The 21,883-nt window shown below is 43.8% G+C and overlaps 1 protein-coding gene across 4 annotated transcripts in view; it reads right to left on the bottom strand.

Moving 5' to 3' along the window:
- The window catches only part of CNKSR2 (connector enhancer of kinase suppressor of Ras 2), a 226,669-nt gene extending 207,812 nt beyond the window's left edge, over positions 1-18,857 (bottom strand). For all 4 annotated transcript variants that reach the window (XM_075521356.1, XM_075521347.1, XM_075521375.1 and 1 more), the window contains exon 1: positions 18,329-18,857. In XM_075521356.1, coding sequence (XP_075377471.1) covers positions 18,329-18,392 — 64 coding nt within the window. In that variant the 5' untranslated portion in view covers positions 18,393-18,857. The remainder of the gene's footprint in view (positions 1-18,328) is intronic.
- Between the last annotated feature and the right edge of the window lie 3,026 nt (positions 18,858-21,883).

Consider the following 21,883-nt stretch of genomic DNA (forward strand, 5'->3'; position numbering starts at 1 on the left):
GCCCCAACTCATCAACGCAACTGGAAACAACAGCCACAAAAGTCACCTCTCTCTCACCCCTAATGCCCACATACAAACCCACTGCTATTCCTCCCCTGCCCATGCCGTGCAGCACGGCTGCTTTGGGTCCCTCACTGCCTCCGTGCCAGCCGAGGAAGACTTTGGTGTGACCACCCCCTATCTCTACCCAAAACCCATCCGACCTCTGCTCAGAGCTTCCCCACGTGGGCGGTCGGACGGCCAGCCACCCGCTCCCCGCGAGGCTGGGGGACGAGCCGCAAGAAGCCACAGCCCCCATCTTCTCGCTTTCGCCCAGCGTTTCGGCCGCCTCCTCTCCTCCCCGCGGGATGGGATGCCACGTGCCGCCTCACCACGCACCGCGGGTGCGGAGCTGCCTACGCGCTTGCGATTAGCAAAGCTGGCAGAAATCCTCACGGCGTTAATTCATTGCGAAGACGTCTCCCACCACGGCCTGGGGCAGGGCTTGACCATTTACAACGGCAAAGGGAAGGACAGGGGTTGCTCAGCAAGCCTTCACTGGTATTTTCCACGACATTCCCTCCAGAGTTCCCTGGAATATACTATTAAAATGAGTGTTTGCTTTTAATCTTTCACACGTTCCGTATTTTTAGGATAGAAATAGTTACATGAAAATTATTTTGATTAAATGCCAATTTTGCGCAGAGGAATAGATCTTGATTTAAGAAAAAGGTCCTACAATTACGGAACCCTGAAGGAATTAGCCGTTTTATTTTACTGTTATTTGGAACCTTTTGAATATCAGGCTGAAAACATAATAAAAGACTGCACTTGAGTATTTTGAGGATTTCTGAGGCTTGTAAATTTTCCTTTAATTTATAATTGAGAGGGCTCCTTTTTAAAGTTAGTCAGAAGTCTGTTCCAAATAGCTTTTTAAATAGCTAACTAGTACTAGGGAAGAAAAAAGCAATTCGATGAATGTGTCACTGTTACAGAACCAATGTTGTATCACGCTTATAATATTTCATTAAATAGCAGACCTTTAGAAGATGAGAAATCATTAGTTTCAATTGTGAGTAAAAGTATTCACCTTTGCGCCAAACACTAAAAATGCCCAAACATTTATAGAGGCAGTAAAAGAGGATCTTCCAGGCTTCTGTATGACATTTAGAAATTTTATTACTATTTTAAGATTTCAAACCTTTAAAAACATTATTTCAGGGAGAAGAAAATGTAATTTGCTTAGGCCAGTAATCTCAACGCTTGAACTTGCTGCATCCCAAGTAAAATTGTTAAAGTACAGTTTTTTCACTTAATTACAATTTTTTTAAAAAAGCATTGCACTAGTGACTACCGCTAACAAGACAAGACGTGGTGATTAAACGTTTCATGTCCTTTAATAGCTAATCTGAAGTGCTAAACCAGTGTGCAAAACATGACAAAAATGTCAATTGCTACAAAGCTTCTCGCTGCACCGGAGAGCGAAGGATAAACTTGGCGCTTTTGTTTCGCTTGAGTCAGAATCAGAACACCCCAGACCTGGTAGCTTAAGCGTCGGTTACGCAGAGTTACTCTTCACAGGTCTTCCTTAGAGGACGTCCCAGGTGTTTCAGCTCACGCCTGCCTACCGAGGCGGCTTTCTGGTCTCCCTCTGCTCCACACAGTCCACACTTTCGTGCAAGGCCAGCCGCCAATTTCAGAAACCTAACTCTAATTAAAAACGCAATCTGAAAACCCCCTTGCCTTCTACAGATTAACCAACCTGAAAGAGGTTTCTTTGTTAACCGTGAGAGTTTACCGCACGCTTTCTTTGGACGCAGGCCTGTCTCACGTGCCAGGTGATTCCACCCCCGGTGAGCACATCAATAACCCACGGAAGCTGCAGGGAGGCAGGGGGCTACAGCAAGAGATGCCTCCCCCCGCCCGCCAGCGGCTCCGCGCCAGCGCTGCCCCGGCACGGCCGCAGAGCCGCCGCCGGCAGCGACCCCGCTGCACGTGCGCCGACGGTGCTCGCACGTCAGGAGCTCGCCGCCCACACCAGTAACTGCACGGCCGTGGGCCAAAGCGAGAGCCCGGGAAGACCTTCTTTTAGGCCAAAAGCATAAAGCATCTCCACCTGCTCGTCCCTGTGATCTGCCCTGGCGTACGGTAAATGCCATAAGCATTTTTCATAATACGTTACCGTTACGAAATGAAAAAAGAAAAAGGGTGCATAGTTTATTCAAGACGCGTTGCCTCAGTTACTTTGGTTTTCTACCATTTTTATGTTAGAATGGCTTGACTTCTTTTCCTACGAGTCTTGATATTTTAGTATCATCAATTCTCTTATGCAAACTCAAAGACAGAAAAGACTTAGTCCCAAACTGTAAGATGAAGTAATTTCAAATTTTCCTTGAGGAAGTCCGTAAATACTCTTGAACGCGTTCCTTTAAACACCACCACAAATACTGGCACAAATAGAAGCTCGAGCTTACAAGAACGTCAACATTTACTGTGACTTTATTAATACTGAGTACTCTTCGGGACCCCAACTGATACTTTGAGCTCGTTTTAACACACGAACGTACTGTACAGACTCACCAAATGATCTATTAATCTTATCTGTCAAAAATTTTTAAAATCTTTTAAAAATCTTTAAAGTCCTGTTACGACCTGACTCATAATCGGTAACTTACTGAGCGGTATCTACTGAAGCCCCTCCCGCCCTTGTAACAAAAGGGATGCAGATCCAGCTCACATCCGCAGCAATACCACGTACCGGTACTTTGTCAAAGCACTGATATTTCTCATACAGCTTCAAGGAGCTTCTGAAATAGATTTTGGTGGTGTATTTGTTTATTTTTCATCAGCACAAATTTATTTTGTAGTGTCTCGCTTATCATTGTAATAGTGATAAGTGCTGAGCAAGATCAAAGCAGACCTGTAGTTTATAGCAGGCAGGAATTTTACACCGAAGGATTTCCTATTGCTCAAAATAATTTAATCAGATAATCTACATGAAACAAAAAACTTGCAGTACTCTTCTTTCTCCTTCTATTCATACATTGCCTCCCTCTTTTCACGTATGACGAACTAGGTTATATAGGGCCTACACCTTACAGAGCCTAAGACAACAGGCATCCACCCGGTTGGTTTCCGGCACCAAGCCTCTCCCAAAATACCACGTTATGAATTACAAACACTCTCTCCCCTCCTATATTCAGTCAGAATGATGGCGAACGAGATGGCAAATTGTGATGGCTTCTACTGCTCAGCCAGAAGTGTGCGCAATTATCATTTGGTTACCAGATCTCTCCCTCCAAATAACCTATGCAATAATTCACCTTTTCTGTCGTGCCATTCAGGCTGTAACGTCCTTGTTGAATGATTCTCTCCTTAGGGATGAAGAAAGGTGCCTACTCAAGCCCCTCTCCATCCCTTCCTTTTGGGGAGGTGGGGATGGTTGGTCTTCATTTTTAAGACTCTTGTATTTGCAAAAAGAACCCAACTTGTTTGGTCAACAGGCTCAGCGACAATATCCTGAATAGAAACCTCATTTGTGAAATTTTAAGCCAGTAATAATGACTTCTTCCCTTTTCAATGTGCTACAGAATCTGCACCATGAACACCAAAGAATTTGTCAAGGGACTGCTTGACAGCTGGGACAAAAGTTAATAGGGTTGTTAATCCTCAGTCCACCCCACAGCTTTTGGCACGAGAAAAAGATAGGAGGAAAAGCAGGGTACGCATGATTTGTTTAGAAGGTGGCTCCATCTCAACAGCCGATCCGGCTTCCCAGCTGGGTGAAGTTCCTCAGACCTCCAGGTCTCAAATCAGGAGTGACAGGCGGCATGGCAGTCTTCAAGTCCCACCTGTGCACACTCAGATCCTTATGGAAGAAATCAAAGTGCTGCAACAAGGAGACCACTGGAAAAACATACAAAGCTTCAAATAATCTGAAGGGCATCAACCAACACTGAGTGCTTAAGAAAGCACAGACAATCCTGCCTCTTCACTTAAAAAAGGCATTTTTCCTGCCTGACAGCTTTTAAAAAGGTTGCTAGCAAAGGCATACCATGTTGTAAAGATTTCTTTATTTAAAACACATTCCAAAGCCTCATGTATCAAACTAAATGTCGCTCAATTTAGTCTTGCCATAAAGCTGAGGCATTTACACAGGCAGGACAAACTGTATCTTATGACGCTAAACAAGACTGAAAATGTTTTCTGTGTTAATGATTAACAAATCGTTGCATTTTCCAATATATAAAATGCCTTAATGCCTTATTATTTCTAACTTATACAACTCCAAGACAGTGGCATCCTACAAAACCACCATCAACAAGAAATGAATCTGTCAAAGAGCAAACAACTTCTGCCTACCAAACAGGATACATGGAGAGTAATATAATGGAGTGGTTTTAATTAGCTGGGCATATAAAGCTGTTACAAGACAAATTTCTTTCATTAAAAAAAGCAGCCAGTCAGTTAGAAATGCTTCAGTGCACTTAAAGTAGAGATGACACAAGGCATTTAACCTTCTCCCTCCTCCTGTAATGAGGAGGAGCCGGAGGACTTGCGAAGCAGTGGGTAACGGGCAGCCTCTTTACCGGCTGCTGAAATACTGGTAGCTCCCAAGTAATGCGAACAATACAGAGCGCCCAGTAGCACATGGGAAAAAAATCAGCAGTATAGAGAACCATTTTCTGGAATTTTGTTCAGACACCTGGAATAAGAGTTTCCTACAAAATGAAATGTAGGATTTTTAAGGCCTTCCAGTATTGAGTACATAAGTTTTGTGTGTTAGCCAAAAACGATGCCTCTAGCAGTCTGACACCCGCAGCAATATGCTGTTCTTTGCATAACGGCTACTTACCTGCAGCACCAGATACTACAGGTTTTGGCTACTGGGTAAGCATCCCTGTATTACTAAATCCGGGGAATTTTCTTCATTACTTGTTTGGTTTTGTTTTTCTTTTCTTTTATTAATCTTAGTGAAATACTTGCTCATTAGCAACGGCAATTTCTCTTTCCCAGGATTACATCTCATAGCACATGGCTCCTCAGTCAAGCACTTATTTTATACATGCAATTTCAAAAAGGTTACAAATATAACTTAAAAATGAAAAAAGAATTTAACGTAAAACAAAAGCGCCTGCGAATATGTGTGTATGCATACTATGCCTTTTTTCTCCTCTCCACTTAAATTTCTCTGCTTTCCACATCATACATTTGCATCCCAACATACTGTTCCCACTTCCCCCCTTGCTTCAGGCACCCCTAAGAACCCCTAAGAAGGGCTACGCCAGCTCCTCCTTCTCCCACAGGGACCAGGGGACACATCAGAAACATCGATGAAAAAAACACTTCACAGATTATTAGCAGAGGAGTTACTCTGCCGAGGCCCACGGAGAGACTCATGCACTTAAAGACAGAAATTAGATGCCTGAATTTAAGACCACAGTCATCAAAAGCCGCTCTTAATCTTTCAGGGTGTGATTGCAGAGAGTTTTGTCTGATCAAATTAGGATGGAGACAGACCCATCCTTGTCTCCAAATCCTGTTCTTGTCAATGCCACCCCGGGCACACCAGCCACACGTGCGCACAGGCACACACCCCCACACAGCCCCCCACCAGCCAGGATGCCCAAGGTATTTAAGAGCACATGGAACCTTATGCTCCAAGCCCTTGTTCCCAGGAGTATTAAAAGATTCTGGATAAAATGAAGAACAAAATAGAGACAGTCCTGAAAGCAAAGCTGGGAATCCAAGACTTCTCCTTGCAGCGAAATGGGGATTCGCTGGACAGCAGTTTCTTATTTTTAACATGGTTTTGGGAACAGAGATTACAAGATACTGTATGAATGCTGGATTGTTCCCCTTCAGTTCAAAACAAGTCATTGTTCTGGGATGGGAAACTGTGGTTTCTCAAAAGACAAACATCCCTTCTTGCTTGTTTCATTAAACTGGCAAAAGAAAATTTAATTCAAATTAAGAAAACTCATATTCAAACAGATCCACTGGAGAAAAACAATTGATACTTATGTGCTGTTGCCACTTTGCACTCATTACAGGGGCTAATATTTTGCAAGACTCATCTTTTAAACCTTACTAAGCTTATTATTTACTATCTCCTGACAAGCATGACTCCATTGCAAGAGCTGGCACACATCCCGTTGTGAGAATCTAATCTTTAATAACATATCCTAATTAAATATGCACGTTTAATGCTAAAAACAAAAGCTAAAATTCAAAACAAAACAAAAACCATTCATTTGACTAAACAAAGCAATTGGATTAGAGCACACAGAGCAAACTTAAATAAAGTCACATACGCCACAGCAAAAAGTCATTAAGGGAAGGGAGAAAAAAAGGGTAAAGAAACCCAGGCAGACAACTCTTTATAGCTGGCCTTATCTGACCTCGCTGAACTCCTAGCTAGTTTACTTCCCATCTGTCATATGATAATAACTTTAAAGGGAGCACATTTAAGAATTCATCAAAAGTTCATTCAAGTCAATTGTTCTTATGGTGCTTGATTACACGAAAGAAGGGTGCGTTCTTCTAGAGGTGCTACATGGATTTATTTTTCTCAACACTGATGACTGATTTTTACCATTAACCCATTTACAATTTATCGTTTTATGCTGTTCCACAGTGACAGAAAAATCCTAAAATAGTGATCAGTAAACAAAAACAAATGACCTCTTGAGATGTAAATACCTAATCATGCCACTAAAAAGCTATTTGTATCTACTTGCTCATTTTTAAATTACTGTAAACTGGAAGCCATTTTCTTTCCAGGGAGTACAGTCAGAACATTTGACATTACTGAAATGCTTTGAACTCAAAAACTTTGAGCTACAACTTTGTGAACTGCCATAACACTTTCAAAGACTCTATCAAAAGAAAAGTAAATTAGATAAAGTTGTAATTTTAGAAACAATTTTATCATTGATTGAAACTAAATCCCGACACACATCAATCTTTTCCTTCAGAGGTCTCATTTTAATTCTTTCTTGAGGTGAATTTTGATTTAGTAAGATTTATCAAAACAGTATTCTGCAGGAAACTCCTTCCAGTATTTGAGAGCACTAAATGAGAGGGTACAGGCTTAAGATTTACAGTTTTAATTCTTAGGATAAATACAAGTCAATTACCTTGTAAGAGGTAGACCACATTACCGAACGTGTACAAAATGAGGAAATCTAATGAAATGACAAAACAACATTACAATTCCTAGATATTTAATTTTGCTTGTTAGTTGAATTAATTTCATACATATGCAATTGAAGAGTTATGAGCACGTTCATTTTTCCTTTGGATCTAAAATGTCACCACAGCCTGCAATATATTGCCCATGGAAAAACAAATGCTATCTAAAGTAAGGGTCTTTAATTTTTTTTTTTTTTTATAAGGGACTGGGCAGCAAAGTTTTTATTCTGCTTTACCTTCTTTTCAACTAGAAGACAACTTTTTGGTTAATTTTTGGCTTTTTGAAGGAACGCATCACACATCGAAGTTATATTTTCATTATTCTATTACACAGACAGCACTCATTCCCCTAAACAGGAGTTTGCGCAGATTTGCAGAGGTGAAAAACATTCAGGACACGGTATCCTGCAAACTCAAGCCGCTGTTCCGCAATCCCTGGCATTCGGATGCCCAGGCAGCCACCTACAGCACACCATCGCACCCTGCTTCGGAAAGCATCGTCTCAGAAAGACAGATAAAACCCTATGATCTGATAACACCACCAGAGGCAGTCACTAATTGTCCAGTCTGTTCAGGTTCACTCATTCATATCTCATTAGCATTAGTTACCTCCAGTTCATAATTGGATAGTTCATTGGGGCTTATAGTGAGCTGAAGGACAATGGTTAAGATGAAAGAGAGAAACTAGATGATGTCCAAATAAGTAACAGAAAAGGGTTTTATCGACCAAGACAGAACACGCAAGGAATCAGTGAGCTCCTTGTAAACTAACTTTGTAAACTTTTAGGAACAGAAATTACCTTTAGCCTTCCGTAACAAATTTCATCTTTTATTCATCTAGCAAACACTACACAGTACCTGGGGTATATTTTCATGGAAAAGTGATTTTTTGTCTTGCACCAAGTGTTTTGTTTTTCCCAAGACCTTGGGTTGGTAAGCTGCTAAGACCATTTCCAAATACTGACGTTTCCATCAGAGAGATGGCTAGCACTCCTTCATTAGCTCTGCCACGACTCTTCAGCTGTCTTATTCAAGCTGAGGTAGTTACCAGGAACAACCAAATCTTTTATTTAAAAGGAAAAAAAAAACCCACAAGGAAACATGCTAATCGTAGGAATACAGAAGTTTCATGACTGCATACACACTATTTTACTTTCTACAGTTGCTAAGGGTAGCTTCATCATAACTCACGTAGCTCTTCAAATGCTATGCCAGTAATGTAATTTGCTAAAGCAGACGTTTGAAACAATCCTTTGAAGGCTATGAAATATCCAGTCCTTTTAAAAAATGAGTTTATTTGCTCTCAGGGAGTCCTGTCGCATACCTAACTTTCTTCTTTTTCCAATGATAAACTGTCCTCCTTCCTTCAAACATTCAGATTGACACTTATATGGAGAGTTCTTATGTGCAATGATTATGCTTCCAGGCTGAACCTCTCCCTCTCAAATCCACATGCGGAGCATGACAAATTATTCACACTACACTGTGCTCTTGGACTCAATTATCAGGGCTCCAGAAATAGGCTTTTGACCACAGACTGCATTAAACAGCTAAGATCCATATGGTTTAAAACATACAATGAAATAATGGCTAAAGTAACGAAAACTACATCTGCTTTTGAAGTCCAGTACCTAACAGTGAAATTACTTATCACAGGTATTTTCAAGAGGACTTCTGGGGCACAACACTCAAGACTATACTAAAAAACATAAAGAGAAATTTAAGAAACAATAAGCCTCCACACTCCAGGTTAAACTAACATATAGTTAGTTTTATTTGAAAATATTTGAAGACCACAATATTTGAAAAGGGCAATAAACACCTCTCTGAAAAGCAGTGATGACCACTTCATCACCAGGTACTTACAGAAAGTTTGGGAAACAAGTAGAAGTAGACTACAAAAATAAAAACACACTACTTTTTGTAATATTAGCTCTAATAAAACAAAGTCTACCAAGAAAAGCCATGCTTGACCTCTGAAGAGAAATGGCGACAAAGGGCACGTGCTTCTGTCCGTGACAATAAAGCAACAATAAACAAGCCAGCCAGAAGTCAACCAGTGCTGGACACTCAAGAAGGTACGTTTTGGATATTTCACTCCATACTTCAGTCACACTTTCATGAGCACAAGACAAGAAGAAAATTGTTATTTGTTTGGTGTTTAAAAGGTGTACACAAAGCAGGACAAGTGTAGATTCACAACAGTTGACTGTACACAACGTAAGTTATTTTTTCAGAGAGCAACTTCTACGTTGCGTTCAACAGGTCCCTCCACCACTATTTCCTGAAAATCTGAAACAAAACAAGGACAAGAATGGCACTGCACCTTGCAAATCTGATGAACTCTAGTCAAAATATCAAATGTGTGAAAGCAACCAAGAAAACTACAAAGCAATTAAAGAAAGTAAGGCAGGCACATGTCAGTCATGGATACCAATGAGGGGAGTCCAGTTACAAAGATTTTAATTATTAACATGGAATTTAATCAGGGCATGAGTGTTAACTTTCCCACTATTATGAAGAACGCCAGCGAGCCTTCAGCAACCACACCTGGCCAAGATCACATCTCACTAAAAACACTAAGGTCTCTTGTCCTTCTCGTGAACGGCTTCAGTGTTGACTCAGAGGGAAGAATGCCATCTAGTGAATTACTCAGACAACATTGGCATGTCCCACCTATATTTACCTGGCCTCATTATGCGGAGGAAGGTTTTCTTCACCTTCTTACTGACATGAAGATTATCAGGAGAGAAGGGAAAGAGAAAAGGAAGGGAGGCCAGGGGAGAAGAATCTATTTTAAAATAGGTCATTTATAGCTGTAGCTATTGGCAACTGGTGGATGTGGCCAAACTAAAAATAAATTCTACACTTTAACAAAAACAGTAATATTATAAACTTCTACATAATTCTACATATAAACTTCTACTTCTACGATCATCCTCTGTGGGAGGCAAGAGCCCTTTAGAGGTGACCTGGCCAGCTGCTCAGCAGTATCCATGGGTATGTTCATCCTTCCAAATACAACAGGGCCAAGGAGAAGATCCCAGCATTACCCCGGCTCATGCACACCCTTAGCTCCCACCCCAACACTCCTCCAGACCATTCTGGCCATCTCACACAGGAAGATTTCATTCCACCTGTGGTACTAGACCAAGCAGCGCAGGCATAGCCCCATCTGCGATATCTGAAGTTTTGCGAAAATGGTTTATATGCTTGCGCAGCTCAGCTGGACACCCAGTGACCACCCACAGCGGACACCAGTAAAATCCTAGCAGAGAAGTCTCCGCAGCATTCACAATCTAAAATTCAGCATTACCAAACAAAGATCCTGTTCCACTTAAATCAATAGATGTTTGATGCTGATGTGAGTCTTAAACCATTTATTAAAAAAAGCTACTTGAACCTTTAATTTAAAGGCTCAATTAATTCTCATCAACTTTTTGCCCTCTTCTTCACACAACAGAAAAGGCATAATACAAAAGTACAGCACTTTGCATCCCACTATATTAAAATAATACACTTCAGCTGAATATAGTTTAATTACGGCTTACTCTGGTACACTCATATACTAATTAACAGTTTACTTGGAAATTCCCACCATATGGTACTGTAGCAGATGTTAATCATGTAAGGCCAAACACTTTGAAATTACTGTTCTAGGCACTTCATCTGAGGTACCGAGTGCCCTAAATTTCCACTTAAAGGATAAACTGGAAATGCTGAGCACCCTACAAGACCACACTCACACCTATTTTCTCAAAAACAATATTATTTGGTAGACAAGCAGAACAAAAAGGGCTCAATTTTCAAGCCTCCGGTGCTTTCATATGACTTGATATAGACAGTGCTGAATTCCCTTTGCATAAGAGAAATGCCTGCACTGGAAACCTCAAGGAAAAATTTGTTTCATCTACCAGACATCTGCTAACCCCCATATACGGTGAGGGTGAATCATATGTATGAGTGGATGCTCAGGTAGCATTCCAGATCTTGGGTGCACCAGATCAGTGGACTTGTGTCTTCCAACCCTTCACCCTTCAATTGCAGGAAAGGAGCATTATCAAGAGCAGCAGATGCTTGCTCTTGGACAGTCAGCTATTCTAAATTTAAGAGCAAATGTCCTGCTAGGTCCAACTGTCCCACGACAAGAAATTAAACTTCCTTGACAGTTTAGTTCCTGTTAGAAATTAAACTCCCCAGACAGCAAGTAGGTTCACATGGCAGTTGCTTTCCTCTGCATTTTAACTATAATACGGGCCTCGTATTGGGCTCCCAAAACTTTTCTTCTTGAAAAATACAACTCACCTCCATCTCCCTACTTCACCTTTTTAGAAGAAGCATATGCGTTTGAAAAGCTGGAAGAGGTGAATGAAGAAAATGTGGCATTTCAGAATTTCACAACACAGCCCTTCCAGAATTGGAATTTTTTTAGTAAGATATTTGGCAACCCTTATCCTACAGTATTTGTCTTGATAACTGTTCAGCTTCTAAACTGAAGGTTTAAAGGTTTCATTAATTAAATTATTGAAGCAATAGGTGTGATCGTAGCACAGTTTTGTTTTATTCGAATCGAGAAGTCTAAAGCTAAGTTCTCCTGCCAAAGGTAAGGGCTTGCTACAGGTGATCACTGATATAGTTATCCTATGATTTAATGAGGAAATGGTAACTTCTGGGAAAAAAAACCCAGCAGCTACCTAGCAAGGAAGCCTGAGGTACAAGATTTCTCTTTCTCCTGGTTGCATACCTTTGAGTGCAAGCCTATACATGAAGAATGTTCTCAGGAAACAGCTTTTCCCTATTCCTCTGGAAATCGGTAACAAATACTACTTGACTCTGAGAAATACAGTACAATCAAACGCTACAGTAACTTACTGAGATTAAATGGTTATCTACGCTTCTGAGGATCAGACAGAAAGGCTAGACCATTTGCCAATTTGGGTTTTACAAGATAAAACTGCCTGGTTTATTATTGTCAGAGCGCTAAAAGACAACTACTTGCAAAGATTCTAAAAATACTTCTGTATATATATTTCAAAACTCTCATCTGAAAAGTGATCTGGTTTATATCGCTGCCTTGTAAAATTCTTGACACCCATTAACCAGAAAAGGCATTTGTAAATTGCTTGGTTTAATACTGCAGTGTGCAAATAAATCTGAATAAGATCAGAATATAGAGCTTCACTGAACTGTTGCAAAAAAACACTTGAGAAAACATATTGTGAGGCCATATTTAAACTAACAGATGTTTCAGAAACAGAACAATATGTTCAAACAAAATAAAGGTGTAAACGGGCAGTGTTAAAAGAGCTTCACAACTAGCACATTAATTGCAGCAGCGAGTGAGATCACCTCATCCAGGAAAGCTCCCTCCTGAAAAGATCATTAATTTAGAAATGAATTCTCATGTTATGCCTAAAATTTGGCCGCATGAGTTATTTGCAGAGTGGCTGCTTATGTAACATTGCCTTTGCTATGGCAACACCAGGGCTGTTAGGCTTTGACACATCCCAGTTGCAATTGCAGTTTCATTTTCTGCTGATAAAACAATGGCAGGAGAGGTTTTCTGATCACAAACCAAGATGCTCTAAAACACATCACCGTGACTGATGTGGTGGCCATTGATACTGCTAAAACTCCTAATGTCAGAAGGGCAAGCAAAAAGTGAGAGATCCACAGGAAAAATAAACAAGCTAAAGAGAGAGAGATCTTCCGGTGCTGCTTTCACTACGGGTTTAAAGCCGGAGTCCTAAAAACTAAAGTTTGGAATAGCGCACTTTGGCTCTTGACTATCAGTCTTTGTACAAAATCCTCCCTCCAAAAAGACCCCCAACTTGTCTTACTGAAACTCTTATTACTTTCTTACGAATGGAGTAACTATCTATAAATTAAAAAGCTCAGGAGTTCATCGAAATTAATCTCCAACTATGGTACTGTTCCATATTTTTCTACAGCTTTTCTTCCTAGGCATTACGGTAAAAGTTATAACTCCCTTTAAATAGCATCACTTCAAAGCTAATGGAGTACTGTATGTACCCTCTGATACTGCAAAATTTCATTTTGCTCTTCTTGAGAGAAAAAAAAAATGTTTTAACGCTAACAAATTGTAAAACACCTGATCTATTCCACATATGGCACTTAGCAATGACTATTCAAGTTGATGACTGCTCTGCAGCTCATCAGTCATCTACACAACATTCACAAGGAACTAAAGTTTCAGAATCCAAGTATTTTTCATCCTCTTAAATATCCAGCTTTTGTTTCCCTGAGACAACTCAGCCTTTTCCATAGTATTTCTAATACTCACATTTGTTAAGGGTGCTACCAAAAGCAATATGAATGGAAGTAGCATAAGAAAGCACCTTTAATTCAATAAATCATTGAAAACCAAAAAGACAGACAAAACTGAAAGCCCGAAATGAGGCACATACATCCGTGCAAGCACACCTCCTCTCTATGGTAAGGCAAATGCTCACAGGCCTCTGTGGCACTGTAGTCCAGCCTACACTGCAGAAAAAGCTCTATCCTAAACTCTGTCCGTAACACAGTCTTCTTCAGAGAAAGCCAAGGCAAAAAATGAGGTAGGTCTGATAATGACCCTGAATGCAGGAGTCATCCTCACTGTTTTTAAGCCCTAAATCCATTTGCTAATGGATTAGCCCTAACTCCCAGCGCTGCGAGGGGGTTTGTGCCTTCCCTGATGGGCTTCCCCGTTGCTACCTAATGGTTCAGGACCTGGCTGTTGCCACACAAGTCCTAGGGATCTGCACATGCAGGAACAGGAGTAAAAGGATCCCCATGGCAACATTTTTTTTTAAATCACTATTACTTATTAGAGTCTTTCAATTTAGAGCATTCCCACAAACTCTTGCATTTTCTTGACGAATAACACGTAATTCTCGTTACACCAAGTGGAGCACAGTTGTCAGCAGCCCGTGACGACTCCGTGCAAACACGCGCACGCTACTGAAAATGGACATGAACTTCTGTACATGAAGAGCAGACAGAAACTCAGTTCTTAAATCCATGTAATATTCAACCGTCCAAATGAGGAACTTTTGCGCTCTGCTTTTGCTTTGCTAGCAAATTCATGTTTCTCCTTCTCTTCCCCCAGTCCTTCTAAATATTTACATCCTTCTAAACGCTGGTAGAGTAGACTTCATAGAGGTAAAAAGCCCCCATTCCTTAGCATGAGAGGCCTTTAGAGCAACTCCATGCCTCAGATGTCAGCTTCTTGAGTATGACTACCATCACAACAGTTTAAGCTGTATGAGCTTAGTATAAGCTCTATGAGCAGTCATTCAGCAAACAAAAATTAAATATTTAAGCTTTGTTAGATAAAGTACTACCGATTTTTCCAGGTGGACTGCCTTTTTGAACAGATTCTACCATTGAGAGATTGGTACTGAATTAAAACCAGAATATTGTTAAAAGCAGCCAGTCCTTATCAAACTACAGCCATTATAAATAACCTCAGACAAAAGAAGTTAAATCACAAGACTCAGTTAAAAACATCCTGATGTTTGGAAAGTAATTGTGTGTCTTTGAGTCTTCTCAGCGCCTCAGAAATCTAAAACACATCTGACATGTTCCCTTCCTGAGTCAGTGAAAGCCATGACGTTCGACGGCGCTCGCCTATGCAACGTGTCAACGCCTTGCAACGCGGCGGTGGAATCCACACATGTCCTCCAAAGGGGAGGCAGAGGAGGTGATTGACACAGTTTCAGCTCACTGATCCATGCAGGGCCTTTAAAATTAGTACTAAAGATATGAAAAGGAAAATAATACACGGTTTGAATCAATTTATTCATTTTATCCTCCACATACAATATGCCGTCCTGTGGGAGAGATGAGCTCATCCATCTGCTCTTTTTCCAGCTCTATGACAGTTCATCTTCTGTCGGTGGGTTCATTTTAAACCATACAAAAACTCATCTGCTGGCACAGGCTCCGCTCGTTTTGTCCTTTTCATTCGCGAAGTTTTAACTGGTACTTTGGTCCACAACTTCTTAATGTACACATTTTCATAGGTCGAAATGTAGGTAGTCGCTTATTTGCATAACCAGTTCCCGGTTCAGCTCGCTCTCTCAGCAGTGTTAGAGGCCATAGGCCGTTAAAGGATCCATAGACCAACCGTGCATATCAAGGAATTAAAAAATGAGAGGACATTGGAGAGACTGTATTAATTCCATGAATACCTGCGGTCTTGAGCCTGCTCCCTACCCAGCCATCCAGCCCAGAGCTCAGCACTTTTATGTAACACTTTTGAGCGGGAATACTTTCCCTGTCTTCATTTCTCACATCTTTAATATTAGGCCCAATGCTTTATCACTGCCCTGAACAAAATGCCACTGACGTAATGGCTCTTTTGCCTAAATAAAGAATTCCAGACAGGGCCTTTTATTGCAAACGTTCAGGTCGTACCAGCAAGACCATCGCAAAAACTCTGAGAGCAATAAAATCTAAAGTGTTTCATTTCCCCTTACTTTCAGATAACTGTAAACAATGTTAAACAGTAGGATTTTCCTTTTTCAGGAAAGATTTTGCTTTGAACATTGAAATCTATTTTGAAGAACGCTCTTTACAGAGCTGCTCTGAGCAGGCATATTACATAGCAGGGCACTTACTTAAAGGAAGAGGTTAAAACCCGGTTCAGCATTTATAATTCTGCAAAACAACCCCAGTAAGTCAGCAAAATATTCTCACATCTTGAAGTTTAACGTAATTTATGCAAACCAGACTTGGCTGCTGCTAATGCGAAGACCACTAGTGCACTCACCCCAAAGTTCTCATGACAAAGACACATTCATGGTTTACTCATTGAACTGTCCTGGGCACCTCTTGAAACAGAGAGACTTTCAGAAATGTAATTTGTCGGAGACAATGTGTTTAAAGCAGTAGAAGAACATCTTTTCACCCGGATTTCAATAACGATGTTTGCAACACTGCAAATGATACGTGAGGAAAACAAAGCTGTCGCAGCCAAGACCACCTGCCCTTATCCACTACCGTCTTTCCTCCAAACCCTGCAAGGTGTGATCCATCAGCTAGGACCAGAGCTGCCCCCGGCTGCTGGTCTTACTCATTTCCAGGCTCAACTTCTGAAACTATAGTGGCTATCTAGGTGGTTTCCCTCAAACAGTGCTAGGCAAAGGCAGGTGCTTTATCTCTTTGCACCTCACTCTAAATGAAGGTTCATCTGCAATTCACAATACGGAATGAAGAAACGAAAGCTTGAAGCAACGTATATGTGTTTGCTCATTAAAAATGAAAGTACTCCAGAGAAACAACCGAGCATTCACACCAAAATAAACAGGTTAAACACTAAAAAGCAAGCTTCACAATCCAAAAAGTAGGCACGATTGCAATAACTGCTTTTTTGGTAAAGTTCGCATAATTAATTTTAAAAACAGAGCTACAGCTCTGTCTGTTAGTCACAGGTTTCTAACCACAAACCTTTATCCAGCCTCACAATTTTTAATGTTATCATTTAGCAGCCTGTTGCCTTTAAATAACTGATTTTATATTGATGCAATACAAAAGCAGAGTATGCAACATACTTCACCTGTCATTTATGAAAAGTATTTGATGTATTACATTTTTGAAGTGTTTTAAAAATGCAGTATCTGCAAATTCATTATTTTTCTGCATTCCCAAAATATGGGGGAGGTATCTCAGACATTGATTTGAAAAAACTCCTACACAATCTTTTTTTTTCTTTTTTTCCAGAAGTAAAGATGTTGGAAGCTAAATAGCTGTAATAAACCACTTGGAAGTTGAAAGGGGTTTGCTTTTAATACTGATCATCTGTAGCTCCTTCAAGTTTTTTATTAATATTTACTAATTTCTCAGAATATGAAGTATCACATTGTTCTTTTATTATTATTATTATTCGATGGATTGAGAATGCTTCGGAACGAGCAAAACTATGTATGTTACTGAATATAATTATAACTCGACAGCTATAAATGCCAGGATTGAATAACTGAAAACATATGCTATATGCCTGAAATTTTAAGGATGATGAAACTGTCACATTAGTAGCACGCAGCATGTTATAAAGAACTCCCACAATGTAGCAGTTGTTCAAAAGTTGTACCCATCCGGTCATTCCATCTTTATAAAAAGATATATAATACTAGATGGTGATTTATTCAAAACACAGCTGCAGCCTAAGTTAAAGGTAATAACAAAAAAAAAACCAACCAAAAAAACAACCACCACAAAAAGACCTTTTTAAATGACAGCATTAAAGCCATCTCGGTGCACGCAGAATAAGAGAAAAGCATTTCCAGAAAGTCCAAATTTTATTCTCATCAGACTTTATTTGGGGGGAGGACAGGTGAGGGGGCAGGAGCAGCAGAGCAGCAGTACAAACACACGCCAGCCCAGCGGACTCTTCCAGGCTCATGTAAATCATGGATCTTTAAACGCCGCCCCTGGGGACGGGGATCGCGACCCCCCCACGCGTGGGTGCCCTCGGCCCGGCCGGAGGAGCGGGCTGGGCGCCCTCCGCCCGGCGAGGCGGTTTCACGGCAGCGGGGGCGGGGAGGGGGGGCAGCCCCGGCGGTCCCGAGGGCGCGGACCGACCCCACCGGCCCCGCCGCATGCGGAGCCCCCCCGCCCCCCCAGCCGCCGGGCGCGGTTGCAGCCGTGCCCCTCGCACGGGCGAGAGCCCTCGTCAGGGTAAACTTTTATTTCGCCAGTCATTTGGCACCGCATCTGCCGGGAGCAGCCCACCACGCTCCCCGCATCCCCTCGCCGCTGCGGGGGGGCAGCCCCATCGCCACACCGCGGCCGCCGCTCGGGAGCATCCCGCGCTCCCCCGGGCTCAGCCTTCCCGCCGTCCCCCCCACCCGGCTTTACGGGCCGCCGAGGGCCGCCAGCCGCCCCCCCTCTGCGCCCGGGGGCGGAGGAGGGGGAGCGCAGCCCCGCGCCCCGGGCCAGCCCGGTGCCCCCGGGCTGCTCCCTCGCCCCGGCGGCGCGGCCCCGACGGCCTCCCGCCTGCCCTCCCACCCCCCAGCCGAAACGGGGGGGGGAAGCCGGCGGTGCCGGGAGGCGGGACCCCGGCGCGGGGGAAGCCGCGGAGCTCTCCGCACCTGCGGGGCTGGGGGGTGCTGGGAGAGGGGCACCGCGCAGCCCCGGCGCCGCTCCTCACCTTTCATCCAGTCGACGACTTGGCTCGGCGACCACTTACTGACGGGCTCCATGATGAGGGCCATGGGGGGCTCGGGGGCGCGGGGCTCGGGCGGCCGCCGCTCTCCGGGCGAGGGGCGAGGCTGTGCGGAGCGGCGGGACCGCGCTGCCCGGAGCCCGAGCGGCGGCGGCGGCGGGAGGAGAGAGCCGCTAAATCCCCGCTTGCCTCCGCTCCGCTCCGCTCGCTCGCTCGCTCGCCGCCTCTGTGCCTCTCTGGGGATTTCAGTTCATGTTGCCGGCTCGGCGGGGAGGAGGAGGAGGAGGAGGAGGAGGAGGGGGAGGAAGGGGGAGGAGGCGGCGGCACGCTCCGACGCCTCCCGCCCCCGCGGACCCGCGGGCAGCGGCGGCGGCTCCCGGCGCCGCCGAGGGGTCGGTCCCCGGGCGGCGGCGGCGGGGCGGCGAGCGGGGGGCCGGCTGGGCTCGGCTGCGCCCGGGCTGTGCCCGGCTGTGCCCGCCGGCTCCCGCGGCTCTCCGCGGCCGCGGCTCCCGCGCCGGTGTCTTTTTCTCCTGGCGGAAATGACGAGGCGGCTCCTGCCACCCGAAAATATCTCCAAGTGCAATGGGAAGCGACACCCGACGGCCGCCCGGGGCGGGGGAGCGGGGGGGCCGGGATGACTCGCAAGGTGCCGCCGGCGGGGGGGCGGGCCTGGGGCGGCGGCAGCGCCGAGCACCTGCTCCCGCCGAGCCGGGGCAGCGGGGGGTGCCGGCGGGGGAGCGCAGCCAGCGGCACCGAGCTGGCGGTTGGGGTTGGGTTTTTTCCGTGAAAAAAGCATCGCTGCGTGGGCGGGAAAGGTAATATTTTTTTTTTTTTTTTTTTTTTTTGAGAAAAGCCCGACTGTAAAGCGGCCGTGATGGACGGTGTCGCCGAACGCCTTGAGGGAGCCGCGCTGGCGGGCAGCGCAGATGGGGTGGCGGCCTTTGGCCGGGGTCTGCTGGCGGCCCGGAGAGGAGAGGAGAGGAGAGGAGAGGAGAGGAGAGGAGAGGAGAGGAGAGGGAGAGGGAGAGGGAGAGGGAGAGGGAGAGGGGCTGCACCTTGTTATTTTGCCTGCCTCGCTCCGAGGGTGCAGTAATGGGCCAAACGGGAGCGAGGTCAACCAGCAGAATCGGGGAAGGAATTAGGCAACCTCAGCCGGGAGAGGGCACCGCAGGGGGCTCCTCTGCCCGCGCTGTCCCCTGAGTTGCACCGCCAAGGTATGGTGGCTGCAAGTGCAAAAATCCACCATCCCTGCAGGGGACCATCATTGCTGGAGCTGTTCATCTTCCCGTTGGGTCCCCCCAAGCTGCATCGTCCTGCAGGCTACCCCAAGGGGCAGGCCCTGTGCCACGGTGTCTGTTTGTAGGAGTCCCTCCCAAGCACAGAGCCGTTCCTCCTGGGACGGCCGTGGGTGCTTTCCAGGCAGCCTTCCTAGGAGCCTCTGCTCTGAGGAGGTGGCGGCCCCCCTGGAGCTCCAGGCGGAGGATAAATGCCGCTAACGGGTGTTTTCCTGCTAGTGAGTTGGCCAGTGTACAGCTTTGCCTGCATTTGCATTCGCCCTGTTTCTCCTGCCAAGGCTGAGGCAACGGCCATCGAGATGTTCCCTTTGACAGTGTCGGCTGCTGAATGCCAGCTGCTGACACTGACATTTAATATCTGTACATGAGAAAAAAGAGGATTCCCTCAGCCCCAAAACAGCAATGTCGAAGGCATCCCTTTGCATGGCATGCGCGGCGACAGAAGCTCTCCCATTTCGGTACGTGGGATTGAAGTAGTAGCGATGAGGGCCAGTAAATCGCTCATAGGGTTGGTAACACCTCTCCCACCTGGAGTCCCAGGAAGAGTCTCCCTAGCAGCACTAGTTAAACTTGACCCTCACTTTAAAGGTTGTACTTATCCCTGAGAAGAAACTTCTTTTTACTGAAAACTGGGGCTTTGACACTGTAACTTTCCTTGAACTTGGCTCTAGACATGTGTCTCCTGTGTCACATTCCTGCCAGCGCATTGACGAGGCAGTCTGCTTCTAAAGAGGCTGCCTTACCTAAAGCCACTGAAACAATAAACCTCACTTGCAAATTAAGGCTGACTTTTTCCTTATGAAAGGTTTGAAAGGTATGCAGGATCCTTACATGCTGGGTTATTGTTGTTGAAAGAGCGTGTCATAATTTTAATTAGAAACCAGTAGTTTGAAAGGTTTAAAAGTAAATACCCAAGATCAGACTGAAACCTGACATATAATTTATAACACCATTGTAATTCTGACTGTGCTGAAAAGTTCTTCATGGGTGAGGAGAGGGGAAGTAAGCACTCAGTGCATATGTATGAAGTCCTATAGTTCATAATTACAGAATGCACTGGGATCCCTATAGCTTGCCAGGGTAATTTGTAGCTAGAGCGAGTTTTTCAGTAAAGCGTCTGTGACCCAGTACTGTCCCAGTGGTCAGTATCTATTAGTTTTAAAGCCCCTTTATAGTGGTTCTAGCAAATTATGGAACGGTAAAAGGGGGAGCTTACTCCCCCACTTCAATAAACAGATGATGTGTTGAGCATGGGATCTAATTACCTTTATTGTTCTTCTCACAGAGCATTGCCTTCTCATAAATACCGGGGTAAATCCCGCTATTTTATTCAGGCAAATGTTCTTGTTTCCATCTCAGTGAAGAGCGTTGACTTGGCTATGGTGGAGAACATTTGGCTCATTATGAGTGATGATAAAATTATCCAGCCATGGTATTTAACTTGGTGACCTATTATGGCAATGAATTCTATAGTCAGGACATGTGCTACATAAAATTATTTTTTTAAATTTGCTCTAAATTTATTGCTGCCTGATTTTATTATTGTTCTCTTTCTAGGGTAAGAAGTCAGAAGGAGAGCTGAATGACTTTTCATGCTGACCTTCTTAAACTAAAGTGTCTCAGCCAAAATGCCTTAACCAAAGTCTTTTGTCTGTTTTCATCTTTCAGTTTAGTGGCCCTCATCTTGCCGTCACACCTGCATGAGTCAGGCCTTTTATGTAAAGCGTATGGGACAGGCTTCTGCACAGATGCTGAACTGCAGGATTATGTTCTAACTCATCTTTAATGATTACTCTGGTCCATATAGTGCATTAAAAATTACTGTGTTTAAAAAATATATCTAAATACACATGTTCTTGTTAGGTAAGTCTCAATTTCTTAGGTAGTAACTGTAAAAGTGAGTACACAGTAAAATTCGATATTAAAAGAAAAATAAAAAGAACAAGAATGAGTTTACAACTGAAGTACAAGCCTGAACCCAGCAGTATAGACTATGTATCTGCTTAAATATCCATTCTCCGAACATCCATGGACATGGATGGACAGGCCCAGCAGATAAGTTTGGGCACACACACCTCCTGGATCAGCACCTCAGCCTGGAAGCTCGCAGGAGAAGCTGTTGCCTTTCTGTCATGGTACATTGTCAAAACCAAAACTCCCTGGCGTTCGACTGGCAATCATAGCCGCTATAGCAATACAGATTGTAAATAATACCAGTAAATAGTTCGAGTATGTCTAATAATAT

Source organism: Mycteria americana, chromosome 1, assembly GCF_035582795.1.
Source record: "Mycteria americana isolate JAX WOST 10 ecotype Jacksonville Zoo and Gardens chromosome 1, USCA_MyAme_1.0, whole genome shotgun sequence".
Taxonomy (NCBI): Eukaryota; Metazoa; Chordata; class Aves; order Ciconiiformes; family Ciconiidae; genus Mycteria; species Mycteria americana.